Raw genomic sequence first — 21,063 nt, forward strand, 5'->3', positions numbered from 1 at the left:
AGATCAAGGAACTTGGCGAAGCTCGACTTCATGGCGACACCAGGGGAGAACTATGCTTCGTGCGGACATTCTGTCACACCAAGCGAGTATATTGTTTAATGAGAAGAAGATATAAGAAGAAGAGTTCTTGATGGAAACCATCTATTTATCATATCTTAGCTTAACGAGCATATTGTTTAATCATTTCTAGTCGATTCCAACAATACCCTAAGTTAACATCTATCACCCTATTAGGGCACCCAAAGAATAGGGAACTTAATGGCTAGGACCCACCCTTCCTTCTACAAATACTTCTTTAAACACCAAGGGTATAAGAGGAAGAGTAAGACATATTATCCAAACTCTGCTCAAGTATAGTTTCAGTCTCCTTAAATCACCATTTTAGTTGTTCTTGCACCATCTATAGTGTAAGTTGCCCTCTTTCTAGTGGCTTACCACAACCATTATGGCATGAATCGCCCCATTATACTATTCAACATTTTGTATAACATTAGTGTTAATTTGCCTCATTAGTGGGAGCCTAACAAAAAGCTATATTTTTATCCTTAAAAGGCAACAACCACCAAGAGCAAGAAGACCAGAGCATTCCCCATGGCTAACATCAGAACAAGTCTGAAAAATAGGGCCAAAATAACATGGTGGAGGCCTACCATCCATCTTACCTTCAAATTAAACAACAGACACATCCATCCTCTACCTTTCATCCCCTTAACAAACCATCACGAAGATGAATATTGTTGTTTTAAGGAGAAAAAGAACCTTGACCGACAATCCAATAATATCATGAATTGTAAGCCTAAAACAAATTCCTTTGGGTATGTCTGAAAGAAAGCTTGAAGGAGTGAGGAGCAATCAAGAAATGAAGGAGGAGAAGATTCCTCTTGGGACTAGAGACAACCCTCCGGAAGGAAACACAATTCTAACCCAACGTGAACATGATTAGAAATTTCCTATTTAGATAAAACCTTATAATAGCATATACTATATATGATTTATACTAAAAATAAAACAAAATAAATTGTTGCTAAATATAGATAATTAATAATATTAATAGTAATGATATGTCAAACAATTAAGGTATCCACTTGGCACAATTTTATAGGATTTAAACCCATAATTGATAAAGCAGGGGATATGTTACCAAATTTATTAATTTTTAGTAACTTTAAAATGGCAATGGTAAGACCCATCTCTACATCATAATAAGCTATTCTTTTCACTGCCTACAAATATTTCTTTCACAATACATGGGTTTGAGAAGGCTTCCTCTTTTGGTTTGTGCTTTGATTATAGTTTCATGTAACTTAATTTTCTCTTTTTTATTTAGATGTAAATCCAAATATGTCAAATTATGATTTTAATCCTTCTATTATGCTTAAATTTTGAATTAAATCTCTATATTTTAATACTTCAATGCAATTATATTAGATAAAATTCTGATGTGATTTTTCTTAAAAAATTCATTCCAATTCATCACATTGATATAGATATTTTTGTATGTTGAAAGTGTTTTTTTTCTTTTAAATTTATGTCCATTTTAATAGTTAACTATTTGGATCAGGGTTAGGGACAAAGGCAAAGAGCGGCAGGCAAGGCCCCCTCTCCCCCAATGGTAGATTTTCTATTGACACCCTTAAATTTTTATGAAATTACATGTTAATATAATGATAAAATTACACTTTAGCCTTCAATAATTTTCTGGCTTCTTCCTTGACCGGGGTAGATGCAAAGGGAGACAGGCCCCTTGGTTAAATGGAAATTTTTGTATTTTGGTCCTGCTCAAAAATTAATAATTCAATTTAGGCCCTTTTATTGCAATTTTTTCTCCTTCCACCCCTCAAAATTTATAGTCTTATCTAAGCTCCCTAACATAAAATTCCCAGCTTCACCCCTAATTTGGACTAACTAATAACATTATAAAAGTAAAAGGATCAACTTGTGCCAAATTGAAGTAGAAAGACTAAATTTCAAGTTTAGACATAGTATAAGGATCAAAACTGTAATTTAACGGATCCAAAACTATCATCCAATTTTACTAGCAAAGCAACTAATGAAAGACATTTTTGTTGTAGGTATATCCTTTCAACAACTGCTACAAGTTGAAGGTTGGAGACGGGAACCAGTTCTTTGCACCCATGATGAAGACTGCAAAGGGTTATATCGTTGCATCAAAGGCTGTTGCAATTGCTTCGATGAAATGCAAGTTCAACAACAACAGCAACATGTTAATGAAGCCATCCCTGTTTCATCTTGTTCTAGAGGCAATGGCCCAAATAATATGCATTAAGCATGCCAAGTTGTTCATTGTATATCAAGTGAAATAAATTTGCTTTATAGTAAGGCAAAAGCATTGTTTTTTCAGGGACGAAGGCAAAGGATAAACAAAAGCCCTAGTACCCTTCAAAATAGGAAAAAATATATTCGAGCCCCCTTAAAATAAAATTTTAAGTTAATATATAGTAAATTTGTAATTTGGCTCCCTAAAAGTGATAAAATTTTGATTTAGTCCTTCTAAAACCTTGAAGTGAAATTACATTTTAACTTTGATAAAAATATATAAGTTAATCTCGACACACCAAAAACTTTTTTTGATTTCGCCCCATGTTCTTTTCATTGAGTGCCAAAAGATCAGCTTGTAGCTTTTGGGTATAGAGTTAATTGTACCAGACGTCTCGAAACCGTGATCCTTATTCTAAATTAATCCCTAAACTTCAAAACGTTCTAAGTGCATCCTAAACTGTTGAGGTTATATCAATCAAATCATTCTATTACTAAAACTGTTAAGTGACCTGTCATATCTTATTTGGCATAATTTAAAATGAAAATTTTAAAACAAAATAAAAAGTGAAAAGTATATTGGAACATTTTCAAAATATAACATAGTGTTCCAGTCGTTACAAATGAAAAGTTATATGACTTGGTTATTAACCAAGAGTTATCACATTTCATGGTGATGAAGTATGTGTCTTAAATTCAAAAATCATATCACTTTGTTATTAACAATAAATCATAATTATTTAGGGATACATCTATTGTTAAAAGATGTAACTATCCATTTAGATAGCTGTGTTTGTATGAAGAGACATGAGAACTCCTCTAAGGGTCTGTTTGATTGAAGGAATTGATTTTCCGGAAAATCATTTCCAACTTTTCCAGCGTTTGATTGGCGGAAAACATTTTCCATTTGGAAAATGAACTCCAAAACAAGGGAAAATGGGTTACATTTTAGGGAAAATGTCTTACCCTTTCAATTTCCGTAAGACATTTTCCGTGCTCTCCTCTCTATCGCCTCCTTCATTCCTTCCTTCATTTCCGGTAGAAAATTGCTTCTGTTTATCGATTTTCCAGTAACTTGTTTTTTTAATTATTCAATACTTGTTTTTTTAACACAATTACAAATAATTTATTTGATATTAATTTTTTTCAATTTATAACGATTAATATTGTAGCTTAATAATTGAGTATTATTATAAATAAATCATTGCAATATATGTAAAAATAATTTAAAATATAAAAATTTATTAATATATATCAATATATGTAAAAACAATTTTTTGAAAAATATTTCGAAATCGCCAAATAGCCGAAAATATTTTACACAGATTCAATCAAACACCGTAAAATATTTTCCAAGAAATCATTTTACGAAAAGTAGAACATTTTCCCGAAATCATTTTACGGAAAATATTTTATTGGCAATCAAACAGACCCTAAATAGAAGTCAAATTTCATTTGATTTTATATTTTTTAATTTGTAATACTGTGCGTAATTTAGTCCATTCCATTTTTATTAATATTAAATGATTTCTTAAAAGGTGATTCTAATTTATTTCATATCATTTATTAATAATAAAACCTTATTAAGAAATCATTAATTAGTGTTCACTTGTGCCAGATAGGAAAATTAAAGTAGCAAAATTTCATTGATTGTAAATCATAAATGTAGTATTTAATTTAAACCCATAATTGGATACGTTACCAAATTGAATACATTCTTTCTCCCTTTAAATTCCCAATCCTACCACCCTTCTCTACACTTTTTTTCATTGCCAGACATGGGTTCCAGAAGCCTTACTCTTTTGCTTTCTGTTTTGCTCATAGTTTCATGTAAGTTAAATTCCATTTTTTTTTTTTGTTGAAACTATCATCCAATTTTAATAGCATGGCATTTCTTTTTGCAGGCATGAGCTTTCAACAAGTGCTACAAGTGGAAGGTTGGAGAGAGATACCGGTTCTTTGCACCCATGATGAGCAATGCAAGCAATATTGCAAAGGGGAATATCGTTGCATCAATGGCTCTTGCAATTGTGCTGATGAAATGCAAGTTCAACAGCATGTTAATGAAGCCCATTCCCCAACTACTATGCATTAATTATGCATAAAATATTTGAAACCCAATAAGTTGTTGGTATAATAAATGAAATATAAATTTTCTTTTATAGTAATTCATACCTAAATTCTCTCCTCCTTATTTTTTGAATCCATAATCTTACTTAAAAAGGAAACGAGTTTTCTTCAAGGGCAAGCCGGAGCCCTGGCCCTCTAAAAATGGGAAATTTTATAAATTAAGTTAATAAGTAGTATATTTATATTTTGGTCTATAAAAATGGTAATATTTTGATTTAGTCCATCTAAAACTATAAAGGTATATGACAATATAATAATGAAATTACATTTTAGCTTTGATCAAAATATATAACTTAATCTCGACATCCCATCATCCTGTAGCTTTTGGATATAGAGTTAATTGCACTGGATGCCCCAAAAACATGATCCTCATTCTAAATTGATCCCTAAACATCAAGACGTTCTAATTACATTCTTAAACCATCGTGGTTACATCAATTAAGTCCTTTCGCTATTAAAATCATTAATTTAATTGTTAAGTGACATCTTGACGTGAAGTGATATATGAGTTTTAGTAATAGAAGGACTTAATTAATATAATCTTGATAGTTTAAAGATGTGATTTTGAAGTTTGGAGGACTAATTTAAAATGAGAATCAAGAGATGCCCGATCCACATAACTCTTTGTATATATATGTAATATTTGAGTAATTGAGAATCACTAATAAATTTTTTTGGGCCACGAGAAATGGCCTCTTGACGATGAATAATATAGCCCATAAGTTGGACTTATTTTTTAAGGATTTGTTTCGCTGGATGTCCACCAATTATGATTCAGATTTTAAATTGGTCTTTAAATTTTAAAATATTTTAATTGAGTCCTTATAATATAAATATTGTACTAATTAGGTCTTTGTTAGCCTAGTTATTAGTTTAAGCATTGAATGTTAGTTCGAATATGATGTTGAAGCATATATGAAACACATGGACTAAATTTTGATCATGTGTACCTATCGCATGTGCAACTATGATATGATATGTTACAAAAAAGTCCTCTTAATTTTTAAAGATATTGTCTATCTTTTTGACACTTTAGATACACGTTGTCCATGTCTTAGGTACAAATGTGTTTAAAATTTGATCCACGTGTTTTAAATATGCTCCATGCTAAATATGAACTAGATTTAATTCCTAAGCTTATGACTATGCTCGTAAAAAATTTCGATTGATATGATGACTCAGTTTAAAAATTTTGAAGATTGATTACGAACCGTAAATCTAGAACATAGCTTGGTACAATGAGTTAGGAGGGTTGTTTAGAAAAAAAATCATATCAACTAGTGAAATTATAAAAAAATTAAATTAAATTTATGCAGAAAATTAATTACTGGGTAAAGATTTCAAAACCATACATTTGGACTCAAAAGAGAGATAGTTAGGGGCGTAGCTAAATAGAGAAGCAAGAGTCTTTGTTGGTTACCCCTCTTCATTAAGTGGACTAATAACAATTTTAGTCTCTCCTAATTGTTAAGTATTCAGTTTAAATCCTTTTTTAAATAAAATTTTATTATCACTCTTCATCCCCATCCCCAATACTAATTTCTGATTTCGCTCCTTGAGATAGTAAGAAGGTTTAGGACTAGGAGTAATTTGGACATGGCTAAAAATAGTTATTGGGCCACGGAAAATGGCCCATGAGTTAGGCTTATTTCTAGTGCTAGATGCTATCTTGCCTAGTCGAATTTCCAAATATTTTATCTCTATCATATACCTATTTAATATGAAAAATTAAATCTATTTGAATAATTCAATGTCAATACTTTTATTTGGACTAAAACATTTTCATATTCAATGTCAAATGTTAGTTTTTTTTTTTCAATTTAATGCTTGGGTTTAATTTCAATCCTCGATTTGGTATTTAAGTGTTTCTTATTTCAGTTAAGTATTTAAGTTTGATTTTAATGTTCAATTAAATATTTTTTATTAAAACACACATGTTAAATATTTATTATATCAATAGTACCAAATTAAATATTGAAATCGATTTTAAATACTAAATTAAAAAAATTCAAGTACAAAAAATAAAGAAAAATCCGTTACTTTAAAATGAAAAATAAAAATAAATAAATTATATTTTAATCTTTTAAAATTTATAATTGAATTCGTATGTATTGAGTGCAGTTAATAAATTAAAGTCGAAATTAGGTAGTTAAATTATTAAAAAATTAATTGATACAATAATAATATTTTAAACACTCAATTGAATTTCAAAATCTAATAAATTAGTTCACGTATCATCAATCTTTATACTTTGTTTAGTAAATTGATTTTTTAATTTCTAAAATTAACTAAAAATAGCCAAACAAATTGGCACCACCAAGCAAGCCTGTCATTGTTATTATTCATCAAATAACATTTTGGTACCGAATTTGTAGACCATACATTCACAATGTCACATGCTTACCAACATTTTCCTACCAATTAAACCCATAACTTTAGATAAACTTACGTATTGACATCCCCTTTTATTTGCATAAATGTTAACAAACGTATAGTAGTCATTGATTATAATTATTATAAAAGTCGAGATTTTGAGATTTGAGTCTCATTATATATGAATTTTTATTCACATCATTCTAAATTTAAATATATCTCAATTTTTAAATCGTTGTATTATTATATTAAATTGACTTTAATTGTATATATGATTCCACTTAAGCAATAGCCAAACTATTAACTCCGTGTGGTCCATTACCTGCATTATTTTATTTAAAATAATTATATCTAATTGTTTGGGTTAATTAATTAGTATTGATGTGGTTTACAAGTTAGCTATACAGATTCGGAAATTAAAAAACGAATGTTTAACCCACGAACTAGGTAACATCAAACATCATCAATCCATCTCCATCACAAGAAATGAAAATCATATCCTTTCTTTCTATGAATAATTTGTTGTTGCTTATTTGAATGTGATTGATGTAACACATGCACCTTCTTGCCTTTTCTTTTTAATTTAATAATTCAACCATTTTTTCCTCCAAATGTCATTTTAAGTAGAGTGAAGCTAAAATTTTATATTAAAAATTTTAAAATTTTGGGATCAAATCACATAGTTAAAAGGGTCTCTAACTATGTCCTTGATTTAGGAAGACATAAAAATATGGGGTTTAAGTTAAGTTATATATTTTATAGGAGTTCTAATGCAATTTCACCATTGTATTGACATAGTGTTTATAGTTTTTAGAAGGATTAAATCAAAATTTTATCATTTTTGGAGGACAACTATAATTTTCTATGTATTAAATTTTATAAATTTTTTAAGAGTCTAAAACAAATTTTCCCATTCTAGGGGGCCTTGTTTATCTCGTTGCCTTCACCTCTATCTTGATCTTTAGTCTTCTTTTACCATCGAGTGTTCAGGTTCAAGTTTAATCATATATATAAAAAAAACTATAAACAAACTTGTTTGTTGAGTTATTTAGTTTAATGCTTGTATCGGAACTGGTAATATCGAATAATTTATTTTTGATTTAAAAAAAAATTAAAAGCAACATTGGAGGTAATAATTTTGCCCCCCATATGGTTCATCTATAATTTAATGCCGAAATAAAGACATATAAGGGAGGGTATGAAGCTTTATGAGAAAGGAGAAAATATTGGTGCATGTTCATACTTTAAGACAACTTGGTTTACCTAAAGGGACGAACAAACAAGGTATTATGAGCTGTATATGACTATATGCATATGCATCTGCAAAGACTCAAAACCTATCTAGCTTGTCGGCAAGCAAACAAAGATTAAAAGACAACTTTAAAAGTGTTTTAGATTGACTTAGGCAACTTAAAAACGATTTTTGTATCCAAAGTAGTGCGATTTGTCGGGTTAAAGTTCAGGCTTGTGATACATGAGTACGGGGTAAGACTGAAGCAGAAGAGAGGGTTATACTTGATGATGGCAACATGTAAAAATTAAAATTGCAATTTCTGTGAAATTTCAACATGCAAGATGATTGCGTCTTTAGTTAAGTTGATATTACTACTACTGTAATAATAAGTAAGACGTGAATTTAAGTATATTTAAACGTGTGTGTTTTCTAAATTTATGGATTTGGAGTATGGGTAAAAGTACACATTATATCAAAAAAAAAAACTGCTTTAAAGTCTTCCATTGGTTCTAGCATTGTTGTTTGCCATAGGGTTTTCTTCTTAGCCATTGATAATCAAGCTCATCTTACAAATTCAATTTTCCGGAAAATCAAGCAAGTCTTAACAATCCATCAATATTTACACAATCAAATTCATCTTAACAACAGATTGTACCCAAATCAACAATTTAACTATATTTAAAAAAATATTGAAATTGTCAAAAAGAAGTATTGATTGGTGACAGAGAAAATAACATTAAAATAAGAGGTTTTGACATCTAAAACATTTGTTGCCATAGAAGAAGTGTTGGAACAATTGGTAAATGATAATTCCGTAGATGATCTTCAACCACATTCTCAACGTTTTTTTATAATTTAAAAATTAGAAGGAAATTGATAGACTTGAAGATAAATTGAGAGAGTTTTTCTTTATTTTTATAGTTAAAATATTAATTAAAGAAAAAACTGAAATTTTAGTATTTTTAATATTTTTCCTGTGCATGTAATACTAATAAGAGTAGTAATGGCCTCGTTTACTAGTTGTCGTCCATGAGAGTGGGCTTGGGTTGTTTTAAAAGAATCAAAAGCATCTTTATTTCCCCCTATTACTTTTCTTGAGAAACAAACAAGATGAGGAAGGAAAAAGAGAAAAGTTACAAACTTTTCTTATGTTACAAATAACAAAAAAGAAAGTGTTTTGGACTAAATCTAGCTTTAGTCAAAAGTAACAAAATGTCACGTCAACAATCCGTTAGTAGATTAATAGAATTTTCAATGACAATTATTAATTCGAGTAATTATCTTAATTAAACCGACTAAATTGATTAAAAAATTAAAGTGGTCAAAATAATTAAGAACAAGATTATTTTAAAGTGACTCATGACGTAGTTTACATATTAATTAAATTATTAGTTAGATATACAAAATACTAACTATTTGCATTTAAATTTTTAAAAATATAAAATCATAAATTAATATATAATAAAATTATATTTTATCTCTCAAAATGTATAATTCAATTATAAATGTAAATTTTTAGAAAAAACCCATCTTTATCCGTTATCACTGCGAATATTAAAATGATCCATAAGTTTGTACCCTAAATTTAAAGCCATATCTAATCTAGTATGGTTCCAAGGATTATGGTTGAACAAACACTGACCTAAAAAAAATAAAGGAAGAAATGAGATTTAATTACACGAGGCAAAGTTAGTTGTTGGGCTTCAACTTGTCGCTAACTCTTTTCGTAAACCACGAATTTTTGGGAACCACCAACTGTTTTGAGTTAATGCAACCATTACCTAATTTTCCTTTTGAAGGACCATAACCTAATTTTTAGTATCCCATATATGAATCACTTAAAAGACCATAATATTCTTTCTCATTTCATCGTAGAATTAATTATGTACTGGTTCAGGCTGCTTATCAATATCTGCATTAATGTCATAATCCTACATCATCACATGGACTAAAATTGTGGATAAAATAATTTAGGGACTAAGTTGAAAAAAATTATCAAGTTCATGGGCTAAATGTTGCTTTACCCCAAATATATTACATGCATAAGTTGGATTATAAAAATTCAAAATAAAACTTTAATTGAGTGATAAATTTAAGATTTTAAACATTGATATGAGCTCAAATCCCATTATAAGTACCTTTTTTGTTTTTGAAATAAAATTTAAATACATTCAAATAATATAATATGAAAAATTATTTTTATAATTTTTAATCGAATTAATACCTAATTAATTTGCAATACCAATGTATACGATGATAAAAAAGTTGAATTCGTCCGGTTACAATCAGCTCTATGAGATTTTTTTAAAATGGATCTTATGGTTGGATCAATGTGTTTTATCATTAAAATATTCAGATTTATTTGGTATCAAGTTTAAATAAAATTTGCTCCAACCCTCTAATATATTTATGGAAATGTTTATTTATTGTATAACTATTTTTATATTTTCTAATTATAAAAGAATTTATAACATATATTTGAATTTTATAAATTTAAATATTGTAAATAAAAATTAATGATAATTTTTTTCCTTAATTTTGACTTGATTGGACACTGCGTTTATTATGTGTTTAATGTAAGGGTTTAAAAAAAAACACTGAGCGATGACACTTGTACCATAAACCTATTACCAATTACATCAAAACCAGATATCGGCGGCAGAGACAAAAAGATTCCATGGCAATGTTAGAATTAGAAACACGTGTGCAAAGTTTTACAGAATTGACGACAGACACTACTGAAAACTGATGCTACAATGCGAAAGAAAACAGCTGCTGGTTCTTTTTGCCAACTAAGCTAATCTGCCGGGGGATTTGTTATCTTCTTCTGCTAGCTCTTACTCTCAGGCAGAGTACTACAAACCATGCACATACCTCCATGGTACAAAAACCAGTGGCTAAACGAGGTTGTTCCTCGAAAACCGACAGCGCCCACAGGCCACTTGCAATGATGGGCTGTTAATGAAATTATGAGTGAAAGTTTTTCTGGTCAGTTTGCAACTCTACGACACGTTGATGGCTGCAGTTGAGCTTATAAGGTTGGCTGTAATAACAGGGTTTAAACAAAAACAGCCACAAGTTATTCGAGGTTTGAATGTTTAGGGGGTGTGATGTATCAAGTAGTCAGTATAATGAGTAAGGGTGGGTTTGGATGGGCGATTGGGTGCGGTGCGGTGCGTTTAGTTTATTTTTTGTCTCACACTACAGTATCGCTACAGTATCTAATCTCACCGCCACCGCTATTTTTACACTAACCACAGGTAAACGTACCGCCCATCCAAACTCACCCTAAGATTAATTACGGAGGTGATTTGTATGCGGATGAGATTCCAACCATCAATTTGAGACATATACATAATATACTTATAACAGCATGGAGGTTGAATGTATCCATTTCTGCTCTATCTTCACCTCACTTTAATTTAATTTTTGTTACTTATTGCTTTAATTTAATTTAATTTTTACTAATATCTTTTTATATTTTTAATGATTTTAAATGCAAGTAAATATTTAAACATAAAACACATGAATTTTTCTATAACATATATTATTACATTTTTACTTTTTTAATAATCACGTGTACAATGATAAAATGATAATTGCATACAATAGAACAGGATGGGGTGTGACAAGCAATTACCATAATCGCTAAAAATTTCACTTTATTTGGAACGAATCAATCTAGATTTTGTTGTCCCTAAGTTATCTTTCTCAATAGAGCTATTTGAGTTGGACTCGAATTTTAATTACCATAAAAAAGTTTAGATGAAGGATGTAAATCTAAAATAGATTGAAAATGATATAAGATATAGGAGGGAAGGGGAGTAGTTGTTAAGTGATCATCATAAAACTTATCTCTGCCACATATATGTAAAATGGGGAGATTCAAAGGTGACCATCATTATAATTAACCCAGACCAACCTTTTTGTACTATTAATTAATAGCTTTTGGAGAAAACTAAATTGAGATGTGATAGGAGGAAATTGCTTCCCACGACTTTGAATCATTATGGGTCCATCTTTTAGTAATGTGTGAATTACCTCATTCTAACATTTTGTTTTCTGAAATATTTTCAAAATAAAGAAATTGGGAAAACTTAAGTAGTAAAAAAATACATAATATATTATCTTAAACAAATAACTTAGTTGATTCTTCTACATTAATCACTTCTAAATTTATGGCTTTCATAAAAACAAGAATTGAAAGTAATAAATTTACAGGCTGTAAACTGTAATATGAGGGCTACAAAACCAGTGAACCAACGGGCAACGGAACGGGGGACCACTAGCACCGTAAAAAGTACCCCACTTTTTAGCTTATCCAAATCCCTCGTTAACGACCCTGTCCCTCAACTGTTTGTCATTTTACGATGCGGTCCTTCTTTACCTTTGATAATAACGACAACAAATAGAACATCTGACAGTGCAATTAGAAGCCTCCAGAATCAAGGTTTTACGTTAACCCTTAACCAAAAAAACAAGTTTTAAAAATTGCTATAAGTGTCTATATTTTTCTAAATTTTAGAATTTAGTTTCTATTTTTTTATTTTTAGTAAGTTAATATCTTTATTTTTTAGATTTCAAAATTTAAATCCAACAGTTAACCCTATTAATATTTTTATTACGATTGATTACAACGTCATTTTTTTAATTATATAACTATCAAGCTTAATCTTTTATTTCAAAATGTCACACAAAAAATTTTAATGATTTAAAAATAAAAGTAATAAATATTATGCATATTTTAAAAGATATTTACCCTTAAAAGAAAAAATAAATAATAAAAATAAAGTCCTGCCCTTCAACACAATCTAACTTCTCTCACGTAATTGGTTAATTTTAATTTAAATAAATATATAATTTCCACTCTTCTCTTTTTGTCTTCAATATTTTTTCCTCTTTATGTATCCTTTTGACTTTGGTTTTAAAGTTAATTTTTAAAAGATATCAAATATAAAAATTGGTTTTTATGAGTTTAAAATAGATTGAATTTCAGGTTTGAATTCATCATTGTTTTGTATCTTGTTAAATTTAATGTTGTTTCAAATGGTATATATATATTTTAAAATTTTGAATTTTTAAAGTTAAAATAAAAATAATATTTGAGTTTGAATCTACAGTTAAATTAAATAAAATGATTCTAAAAATCTATGGCATCATTTTAAATCCATTTGTGTTATCTGCTGCCAGCAGAGTAAAAAAAACTCCACAAGCGGGTTTAAGTTAATGTCAAATGTCTTTTTTAATTATTTTATTACACCCTAAAAACAAATGGCCTCAACCTAGACCTACTTGTAGAGCTTCAGTGGATAGGATAATAATCCTATATATATGTTCACGTAATTTCTATAACTATCCTTATTTTAAGTAATTTGTTAATATGTTTATCAAATACAATTAAAAAAATTAAATGTTGAAACTTTTTATTTTCAATGGTTTATCAAACATACTCTTATCATTTTTCACATTTTATAGAAAAACAAATTTCTATTTGATTATTTTATTTTAGATTATCAAACAAATTTTAAAAAATAACGATTAAAAATATTAATTTAAAATTTTCAAAACATCTTTTGAATGACCAAGCAGTTAATTCCAATAAAAATATTTTTAAATTTAAATTGATAGCTTTCATTTTAATGCATATATAAACTTATGCAGGTTATTTAAGGTTTAAACAACTCTTAACTATAAGATGATTGATTATGAAAATGAAATTTACGTGTTCATCATGCATTTCAGCTTCATGTTGTTGAACTACTCTTCCCAATAAATTATTATTATTATTTTCTTAGTCAAATTTGAATATGATTTGTTGAAGTTATGAGAAAAGTAAAATCATTTATTTTTATTCATTTCTTCTTTTACATGAAAACAAATTATGTACATTTATTTCCTTGATCTGATCGCCTCAAAATAAATCATACAAATTATTCAAGATATAACACAAACTGCTCGAGTGGGGTTTATTTTTAATTTTGTTTTTAGATATAAAGAAATGGGGATATCCATATAGCTATTGTCGATTCCATATCTAATATTTAGATTAGAAAAAGCAGTCCTAAATTTTGGGTATTTTTATTATTATTTTAGAATGGATTATGGTCTAATTGAGACAAAATAAAGATTTAGCTTCCCATCTTCCACTTGCTTTTTATATATATAAAATTGTAATTAATTAATTAATTTCACGATAAAAGTATAGTTAATTGATTCATAGGTGGTTTCTTGGATTAATCATGATCATTAAATTAATATCACATCACATTTGATCATAGTTGTTGAGAGTTACTTCAAAAGCATTTATTTGAATAATTAGTATTGTTTGTTTTGCAAGGAAAAAAAAGTATTATTTACTTTATTTTTAATTACTTCATAAATATACATAAGAGCTTGTATGATGGAGTTATTGCTTTCAATACATTGTAATTACTCAAAAAAACTGTAAAAATAGAATGTTAATGATAATATATTGCAAAGAAAAAAATAAAAATAAAGAACACACAAATTTTTACGTGGAAATCCTTTCGCGAAAAAAAACCACTGGCAGAGGAGAAGAAAATTTACTATGTCGAGTTCGAATAATTACAAGAGGAGTAGATTATGTCTATTTATAGGCTTGTAAAACCATATTCTAATAGGAGTGTAGTAAGATTGAAATACCTTATTCTAATCAATATCAAATAGATGGAGTCTAATAAGGTTTAAAAAACCTTATTCTAAAATAAAATAAAAGAAGTGTAGTTTTATAGGAGTTTTACTTTTACTTTTATTTTACCACTGTATTTTATTTAAATAAGGATTCGAGTCACTTAATTCTAACAATCTTCACCTTGACACGAATTCTCAATGAACAAGTTCTTCATCGCGAACTCTCAACGAACAAGTTCTCCATCTCTTCCATAAAACCCCTTAAGGGTTTAACTTCAACAATGAACACCAATCAAGTCTAAGCAATGCTCAAACTTGGTTATAGGAAGTGACTTAGTCATCATATCTGCAGGATTTTTATGAGTACTAATTTTGCTCACAACAATATCACGAGCAATAATATCACGAACAAAATGATACCAACCATCAATATGTTTTGTTCTCTCATGAAACATTTGATCTTTTGTAAGGAAGATAGCACTCTGACTATCACAAAATACTGTATTGATTTGAAGGTCTTCATTGAGTTCATTAAAAAGTCCCTTCAACCAAATAGCTTCTTTACAAGCCTCAGTAATCACCATGTACTCAGCTTCAGTGGTAGACAAAGCAACTGTAGTTTGCAAAGTGGCTTTCCAACTGATTGCACAACCTCCGATTGTAAAGACGTAACCTGTAAGAGATCTTCTTCTATCAATGTATCCAGCAAAATCAGCATCAACATACCCAATGACTCTATCTCTAGTTCTTCCAAACTGTAAGCAAACATCAGTAGTACCCCGTAAGTATCTTAAAATCCACTATACTGTTTTCCAATGTTCTTTACCGGGATTCGCCATGTAATTGCTAACTGCACTGATTGTATATGATAAATCTGGACATGAATAAACCATAACATATATGAGAGATCCCATTGCACTAGAGTATGGAACATGTGACATGTACTCAATCTCATCATCTGATTGTGGAGACAAAGCCGATGAAAGTTTAAAATGAGCTACTAAATGAGTACTAACAGGCTTAGCACTCTACATATTGAACCTGCAAAGAACTTTCTCAATGTACCCCTTATGACTTAGGTACAATTTACTTGTTTTCTATCTCTAAGAATCTCCATACCAAGTATCTTCTTTGCTAGTCCCAAATCTTTCATCTCAAATTCTTCACTTAGTTGGGTTTTGACCTTTCTTATCTCTCATTTATCTTTTGCTGCTATCAACATGTCATCAACATAAAGGTGTAGATACACAAAAGAACCATCATTGTTTTTCTTAAAGTAAACACAACTGTCAAAGCTACTTATTTTGAAATCATGGGAAGTCATAAAGGAATCAAATCTCTTGTACCACTGTCTTGGTGACTGTTTCAAACCGTAAAAGCACTTTTTCAGCAAGCAAACATTGTCCTTTTTTTTTTCTGAGACTGTAAAACCCTATGGTTGTTGCATGTAAATATCCTCCTCAAGTTCTCCATGCAAAAATGCAGTTTTTACATCTAACTGCTCACGCTCCAAATCATGCATGACCACAATACATAAATGGACACCTAACATTCTTATGTTAATGATAATAATAATATGCATATATTATGAATAAATGAATTAAGATTCAATACAATATATATGATAGAAAATGATAAAAACATGACGAAGGCTTCTGGAGGAGGATATTGACCACTTGATACAAATAGCATCGTTTGGGCTCTAGCTTTGTTAACGTTTTAGTCATGCAGTAAATCCTTTTTTCAAAAGAAGAAGAAGAAGAAGAAGATAAAAACATAAATACTAAATAGACATTACAATTTTTTTTTAAACAATCTCAAATTTTAGATTCTAACAGGCACGAGTATTACATTTTTAAATTATTTACTATTTAGTTTACACTATTTTAAAAATTCAAATCTAAAATTTAAAATCCTAATTCCCACACCTAACATTCTTTTCAAAATACGTGGATAGGTTCAATAAATTTATCGCTTTAATCTTATATCTTTATTTCATTTTCAATAATACTTACCAACTATTTTATATTATTTTTAATAATTTATTGTTAAATATTACAATATTATGAATCTACATCATAATACCCAATCTATTTATAGCTAAAACTCAAGTTTATGGATGTTTAATTTATTCAAAAATAACGTGATATAATTGCGATATGTGAGTTTTAGTCTTAATATATGTATATGTCATGAATAAATTTTATTCGGTTCTTTATTTGTTGTTGTTTGTATTAATTTGATTATACATGAATATATTGTAATTACAAAATTAGAACTTATTTATTTTTACTTTTTTTTACATGTATGAAATAGATCACATTTATATGAAACATTTGTAAAAATATTATGGAGGTATTTATATTGGTAGCTAGTTTGTATTTTGTTCTCTCTACTAAAAAAATACGAAACTAAGTATGTTAGATAAAAGAGCAAATTAACATTTCTGTTAAAAAATTCATCCATTTATATTGTTAAAAATTAGGCATGTTAGATAAAAGAGCAAATAAGCCCTTCTGTTAAAAATTTCATCCATTTCTATTGTTAAAAATTGCTCATTGTACTTTAGAATGAGGTACATGCGGCATTTCACATGTCACTATATAATTATTCTGTCAATCATACCAATTTTTAACAGTACAAATGAATGAAACTTTTAATAGAAATGGTTAAGTTGCTTTTTGATTTCATGTACATGGATTAATTTATCTTTTTTTTTCAGTAAAAGGAACAAAATGCAATATGATTTTTTGTACAAGGGCCTAGAGTAATTTTACCATGAAACTTCCAATTTCTCAACAATTTTTGTGAGCAATAAATTTAATCGATAATTGAAAGAAAACATTAATTTAGGGTAAAAGAGTAAATAACAGAAAATACCATTTACAAATCCCAAAAAAATGAAACAAGGGAGAGGCGGGAGAGACAGACAGATGTACACTATAAAAGAGAATCGCTGGACTCGACTTTTCTACAACGCACTAAACCGCTGGCATCCCCTAAATACTCTTTTCTCTCATCAAAACTTAAATAATTTTTTTTAATTTTTTTATTTCTACTTTGATATTTTTGAAAACTCGAAACGAAATTTCAAAAACGCTAGGAGAGCAAGAGAACGAGACGAAGAGAAAATTCGTGTGTAGATCGCAAGCCGTAGAAGTAAACAAAGAAGGATTTGCAGATCTTAAATCATGCTGTAATTTTCTCGAGGAAATTTTTTACCTTCATTGATTCGTTTCTATTTTCGCTTGAGGTACGGACGTGGAGGCTCGCATTTTCTGTTTGATCTATATATATATTTATATATAGTTGAAATGTTGCTGCTCTATTTGGTTTGGGAGAAAGCAGAGGAAAAAAATTGGATGTTTCTTTGTTTTTATGTTGTGTTAAATGTTGAGTAATGGTGGTAGCCACGAGAGATCTAAGATTTTTTTCTTTCATTTTCTGAGCAAGAAAATGCAGCTTGAAATTGTTTCCGTGTTAGGTGTTGCTAATTTTAATTTTCTCATGAAATGGAGCCGGGATATGTAAAAGATCGTCAATGGAATGTTCTGTTGTTTATAGTAAAGTTAAAACGTGTTTATGAATTGTTTGCTGTTTTTCTCTCACTTTCTTTTCAAAAAAATTTTTTTGGTTTGTTGTTTGAAACTTTTATTGCTTAGATCTGCTTCGTTCCCCCCATTCAGCTTCCTTTTTGCGACATATTGTTTTCGCACTAGTTAAGAGTCTGTGTGTTGTATTTTCAATGATTTCTCTGTTAATTTACTATGTTTTTCCAAAGATGATTGAAACATTATAGTATCTTTTAAGCCTCTGTTAAATCCTTCTTCTCTAACCAGATTTCCAGAGATAAATGATTTCTTTGATTCTTTTTTCTGTTTCTGGTTCAATTACGGAGAAAACTATTTTGTGATTATCTGAATTTGCTAACGTTTTTGTTGTTTTTTGTTGGAATTATTCTGATTTTTTTATTATCATATATGATGTATGTTACAGTTGGAGAACGCTTCAGCTGCCTTTCTAAAAGATTGTTTCCAAAAGAGGGAATTTTAGTGGATAATAGAAGTTCTTTTTAATTCTCAAAATCATGGTTGCCACTGCTGCTACATCCTCATTCTTTCCCGTAACTTCTTCCCCCGACTCCTCTGACTCAAAAAACAAGAAGCTTGGAAGTGGATCTACTAACCTCGGAGGCATCAAGTCGAAACCATCTGCTTCTTCTGGAAGTTTGCAAGTCAAGGCAAATGCTCAAACCTCTCCAAAGATAAATGGTACCACTGTTGTAACTTCTCCGGTTGAAGGTTTCAAGAACGAAGATGGTGCAGGTTCCCCTCATCCTCGGACCTTTATCAATCAATTACCTGATTGGAGCATGCTTCTTGCCGCTATCACAACCATTTTCCTGGCTGCTGAGAAGCAGTGGATGATGCTTGATTGGAAGCCAAGGCGGCCTGACATGCTCATTGATCCTTTTGGTATAGGGAGGATTGTTCAGGATGGTCTTGTTTTCCGTCAAAACTTCTCGATTAGGTCTTATGAGATAGGTGCTGATCGTACGGCATCCATAGAGACGCTAATGAATCATTTACAGGTTCACCAGCAGTTATTTGGCTAGAATGTTTGGATATATTGCAAAAGCTTCTTTTTTTTTATAAAGAAATTAATATACCTGCAGGAAACCGCGATTAATCATTGTAAAAGTGCTGGACTGCTTGGAGAAGGTTTTGGTGCTACCCCTGAGATGTGCAAGAAGAACCTAATTTGGGTGGTCACTCGGATGCAAGTTGTGTTTGATCGGTATCCTACTTGGTAAGACATACTTCCAAGCTCATGGTTTGCTCTTATAGCAACAATTCATGATACGACACTTTTGCTATCCTCATGTGGTTATGGTTTTATGTGTATCATCATGATGCTCTGTTGATACGTAAGGCATGTCTTTTGCTATTGACTAGTTGAGTTCTTCAAATCCGCTTATTTTTTGCTTGGACTTAGTTATGTCTGCTTTGCAGGGGTGATGTTGTTCAAGTAGACACTTGCGTCAGTGCATCAGGAAAGAATGGCATGCGAAGAGATTGGCTTGTCAGTGATAGTAAAACTGGTGAAGTTTTAACAAGAGCCTCAAGGTAGGGCATTGTTTCAAAAGTTTCTTCTCGTGCTTATGGCTGTGTTTAATTCTTACCTTATGGACAAATGATGAGATGATCTTATGACACCTTTACGTGAGGATCACAATCATTTGTATTCTTTCATGATATAATCTGCACCAGTTTGTTCATCACAAGAAAATGATTTCATTAGATGCATGAATTAATAGTTTAGTTCCCGAGATCCTGTTATGCGTACCTGTGCATTATTGAATGGTGTTTTGATTCCGGTTTTGGTGATCTGCAGTGTGTGGGTGATGATGAATAAATTGACTAGAAGGCTATCTAAAATTCCTGAGGAGGTCCGAGGAGAAATAGAACCTTATTTTATGAATTCCGATCCTGTTGTGGCAGAAGATAGCCGGAAATTAGTGAAGCTCGATAAAAGCATGGCTGAGCACGTGCGTAAAGGTTTAACTGTAAGTCCTTGCTTACCCTTCTGTTGGTACTCATAAGTGTCTTATAACTTGTTGCATTCTTATTTAAACTTTATGTTTTAATTTACAGCCTAGATGGAGTGACTTGGATGTCAACCAACATGTCAATAACGTGAAGTACATTGGCTGGATCCTCGAGGTAGACTTGCTCCAGTAAAACATTACCCCCAATTTTCTTTCGATTCCATGCGTTTTAACCGTAAAGTAATACTTGGTTGCAGAGTGCTCCATTGCCGGTGTTGGAAACTCACGAGCTTTCTTCCATGACACTGGAGTATAGGAGGGAGTGTGGGAGGGAGAGCATACTGCAGTCGCTAACAACTGTGTCCGACTCCAGTGTAGGAGACTTGGTGAATGTGGGTGAAATCGAGTGCCAGCACCTGCTGCAACTCGAGGAAGGGTCCGAGATTGTGAGAGGGAGAACTCAATGGAGGCCCAAGTATGCCAAAAGTTTTGGTAATGTGGGTCAAATTCCAGCAGAAAGTGCATAGAAGGAAAAAATCCCAAAATTTCTCTTATTGTGACCTAAGTGGGGCAATAGTCTGATTGCCGTGTGTCACAATGATTTATGTAGAATCTAATCATGTGATCTATGGATATATATATATATATATATGCTTCTTTTTTATATATAAATAATATTATATATTCCTTTTGATTCGTCTTCATTGAGAACTAAAAAAAAGTTGTAAGGTTCAGTGTAATTAAGTTCTTTGCCTTATCCAGTTATCCTTGCTGTTTCTAAAACCCTTGTCGGTTGGCCGACAAGCTAATTGGCTATTTGTCGAGATAGAGGTTTTCAAAATTGGAAGCC

General features: G+C 30.3%; 2 protein-coding genes across 2 annotated transcripts; both read left to right on the forward strand.

Moving 5' to 3' along the window:
• The first annotated feature begins 4,020 nt into the window (after positions 1 to 4,020).
• LOC128042618 (uncharacterized) lies at positions 4,021 to 4,439 on the forward strand. Its single transcript, XM_052634084.1, has 2 exons — positions 4,021 to 4,107; positions 4,182 to 4,439. The coding sequence occupies exons 1-2, from the start codon at positions 4,056 to 4,058 to the stop codon at positions 4,370 to 4,372; spliced, it is 243 nt and encodes an 80-aa protein (XP_052490044.1). The 5' UTR covers positions 4,021 to 4,055; the 3' UTR covers positions 4,373 to 4,439.
• A 13,192-nt stretch (positions 4,440 to 17,631) lies between these two features.
• LOC105771957 (palmitoyl-acyl carrier protein thioesterase, chloroplastic) lies at positions 17,632 to 20,905 on the forward strand. The gene is made up of 7 exons (XM_012593519.2): positions 17,632 to 17,918; positions 18,662 to 19,256; positions 19,341 to 19,474; positions 19,678 to 19,791; positions 20,060 to 20,231; positions 20,320 to 20,388; positions 20,471 to 20,905. Exons 2-7 carry the CDS (start codon positions 18,753 to 18,755, stop codon positions 20,738 to 20,740), a joined length of 1,263 nt encoding a protein of 420 aa, XP_012448973.1. The 5' UTR covers positions 17,632 to 17,918; positions 18,662 to 18,752; the 3' UTR covers positions 20,741 to 20,905.
• Positions 20,906 to 21,063: the final 158 nt, after the last annotated feature.

The sequence above is a fragment of the Gossypium raimondii genome, chromosome 7 (assembly GCF_025698545.1).
Source record: "Gossypium raimondii isolate GPD5lz chromosome 7, ASM2569854v1, whole genome shotgun sequence".
NCBI lineage: Eukaryota > Viridiplantae > Streptophyta > Magnoliopsida > Malvales > Malvaceae > Gossypium > Gossypium raimondii.

Coding starts and splice junctions, on each gene's coding strand:
- LOC128042618 (XM_052634084.1), top strand. CDS start 4,056: ATGGGTTCCAGAAGCCTTACTCTTTTGCTTTCTGTTTTGCTCATAGTT. Junction 4,108..4,181: donor TGTTTTGCTCATAGTTTCAT/GTAAGTTAAATT, acceptor TTCTTTTTGCAG/GCATGAGCTTTCAACAAGTG.
- LOC105771957 (XM_012593519.2), top strand. CDS start 18,753: ATGGTTGCCACTGCTGCTACATCCTCATTCTTTCCCGTAACTTCTTCC. Junction 19,257..19,340: donor CGCTAATGAATCATTTACAG/GTTCACCAGCAG, acceptor ATATACCTGCAG/GAAACCGCGATTAATCATTG. Junction 19,792..20,059: donor GTTTTAACAAGAGCCTCAAG/GTAGGGCATTGT, acceptor GGTGATCTGCAG/TGTGTGGGTGATGATGAATA.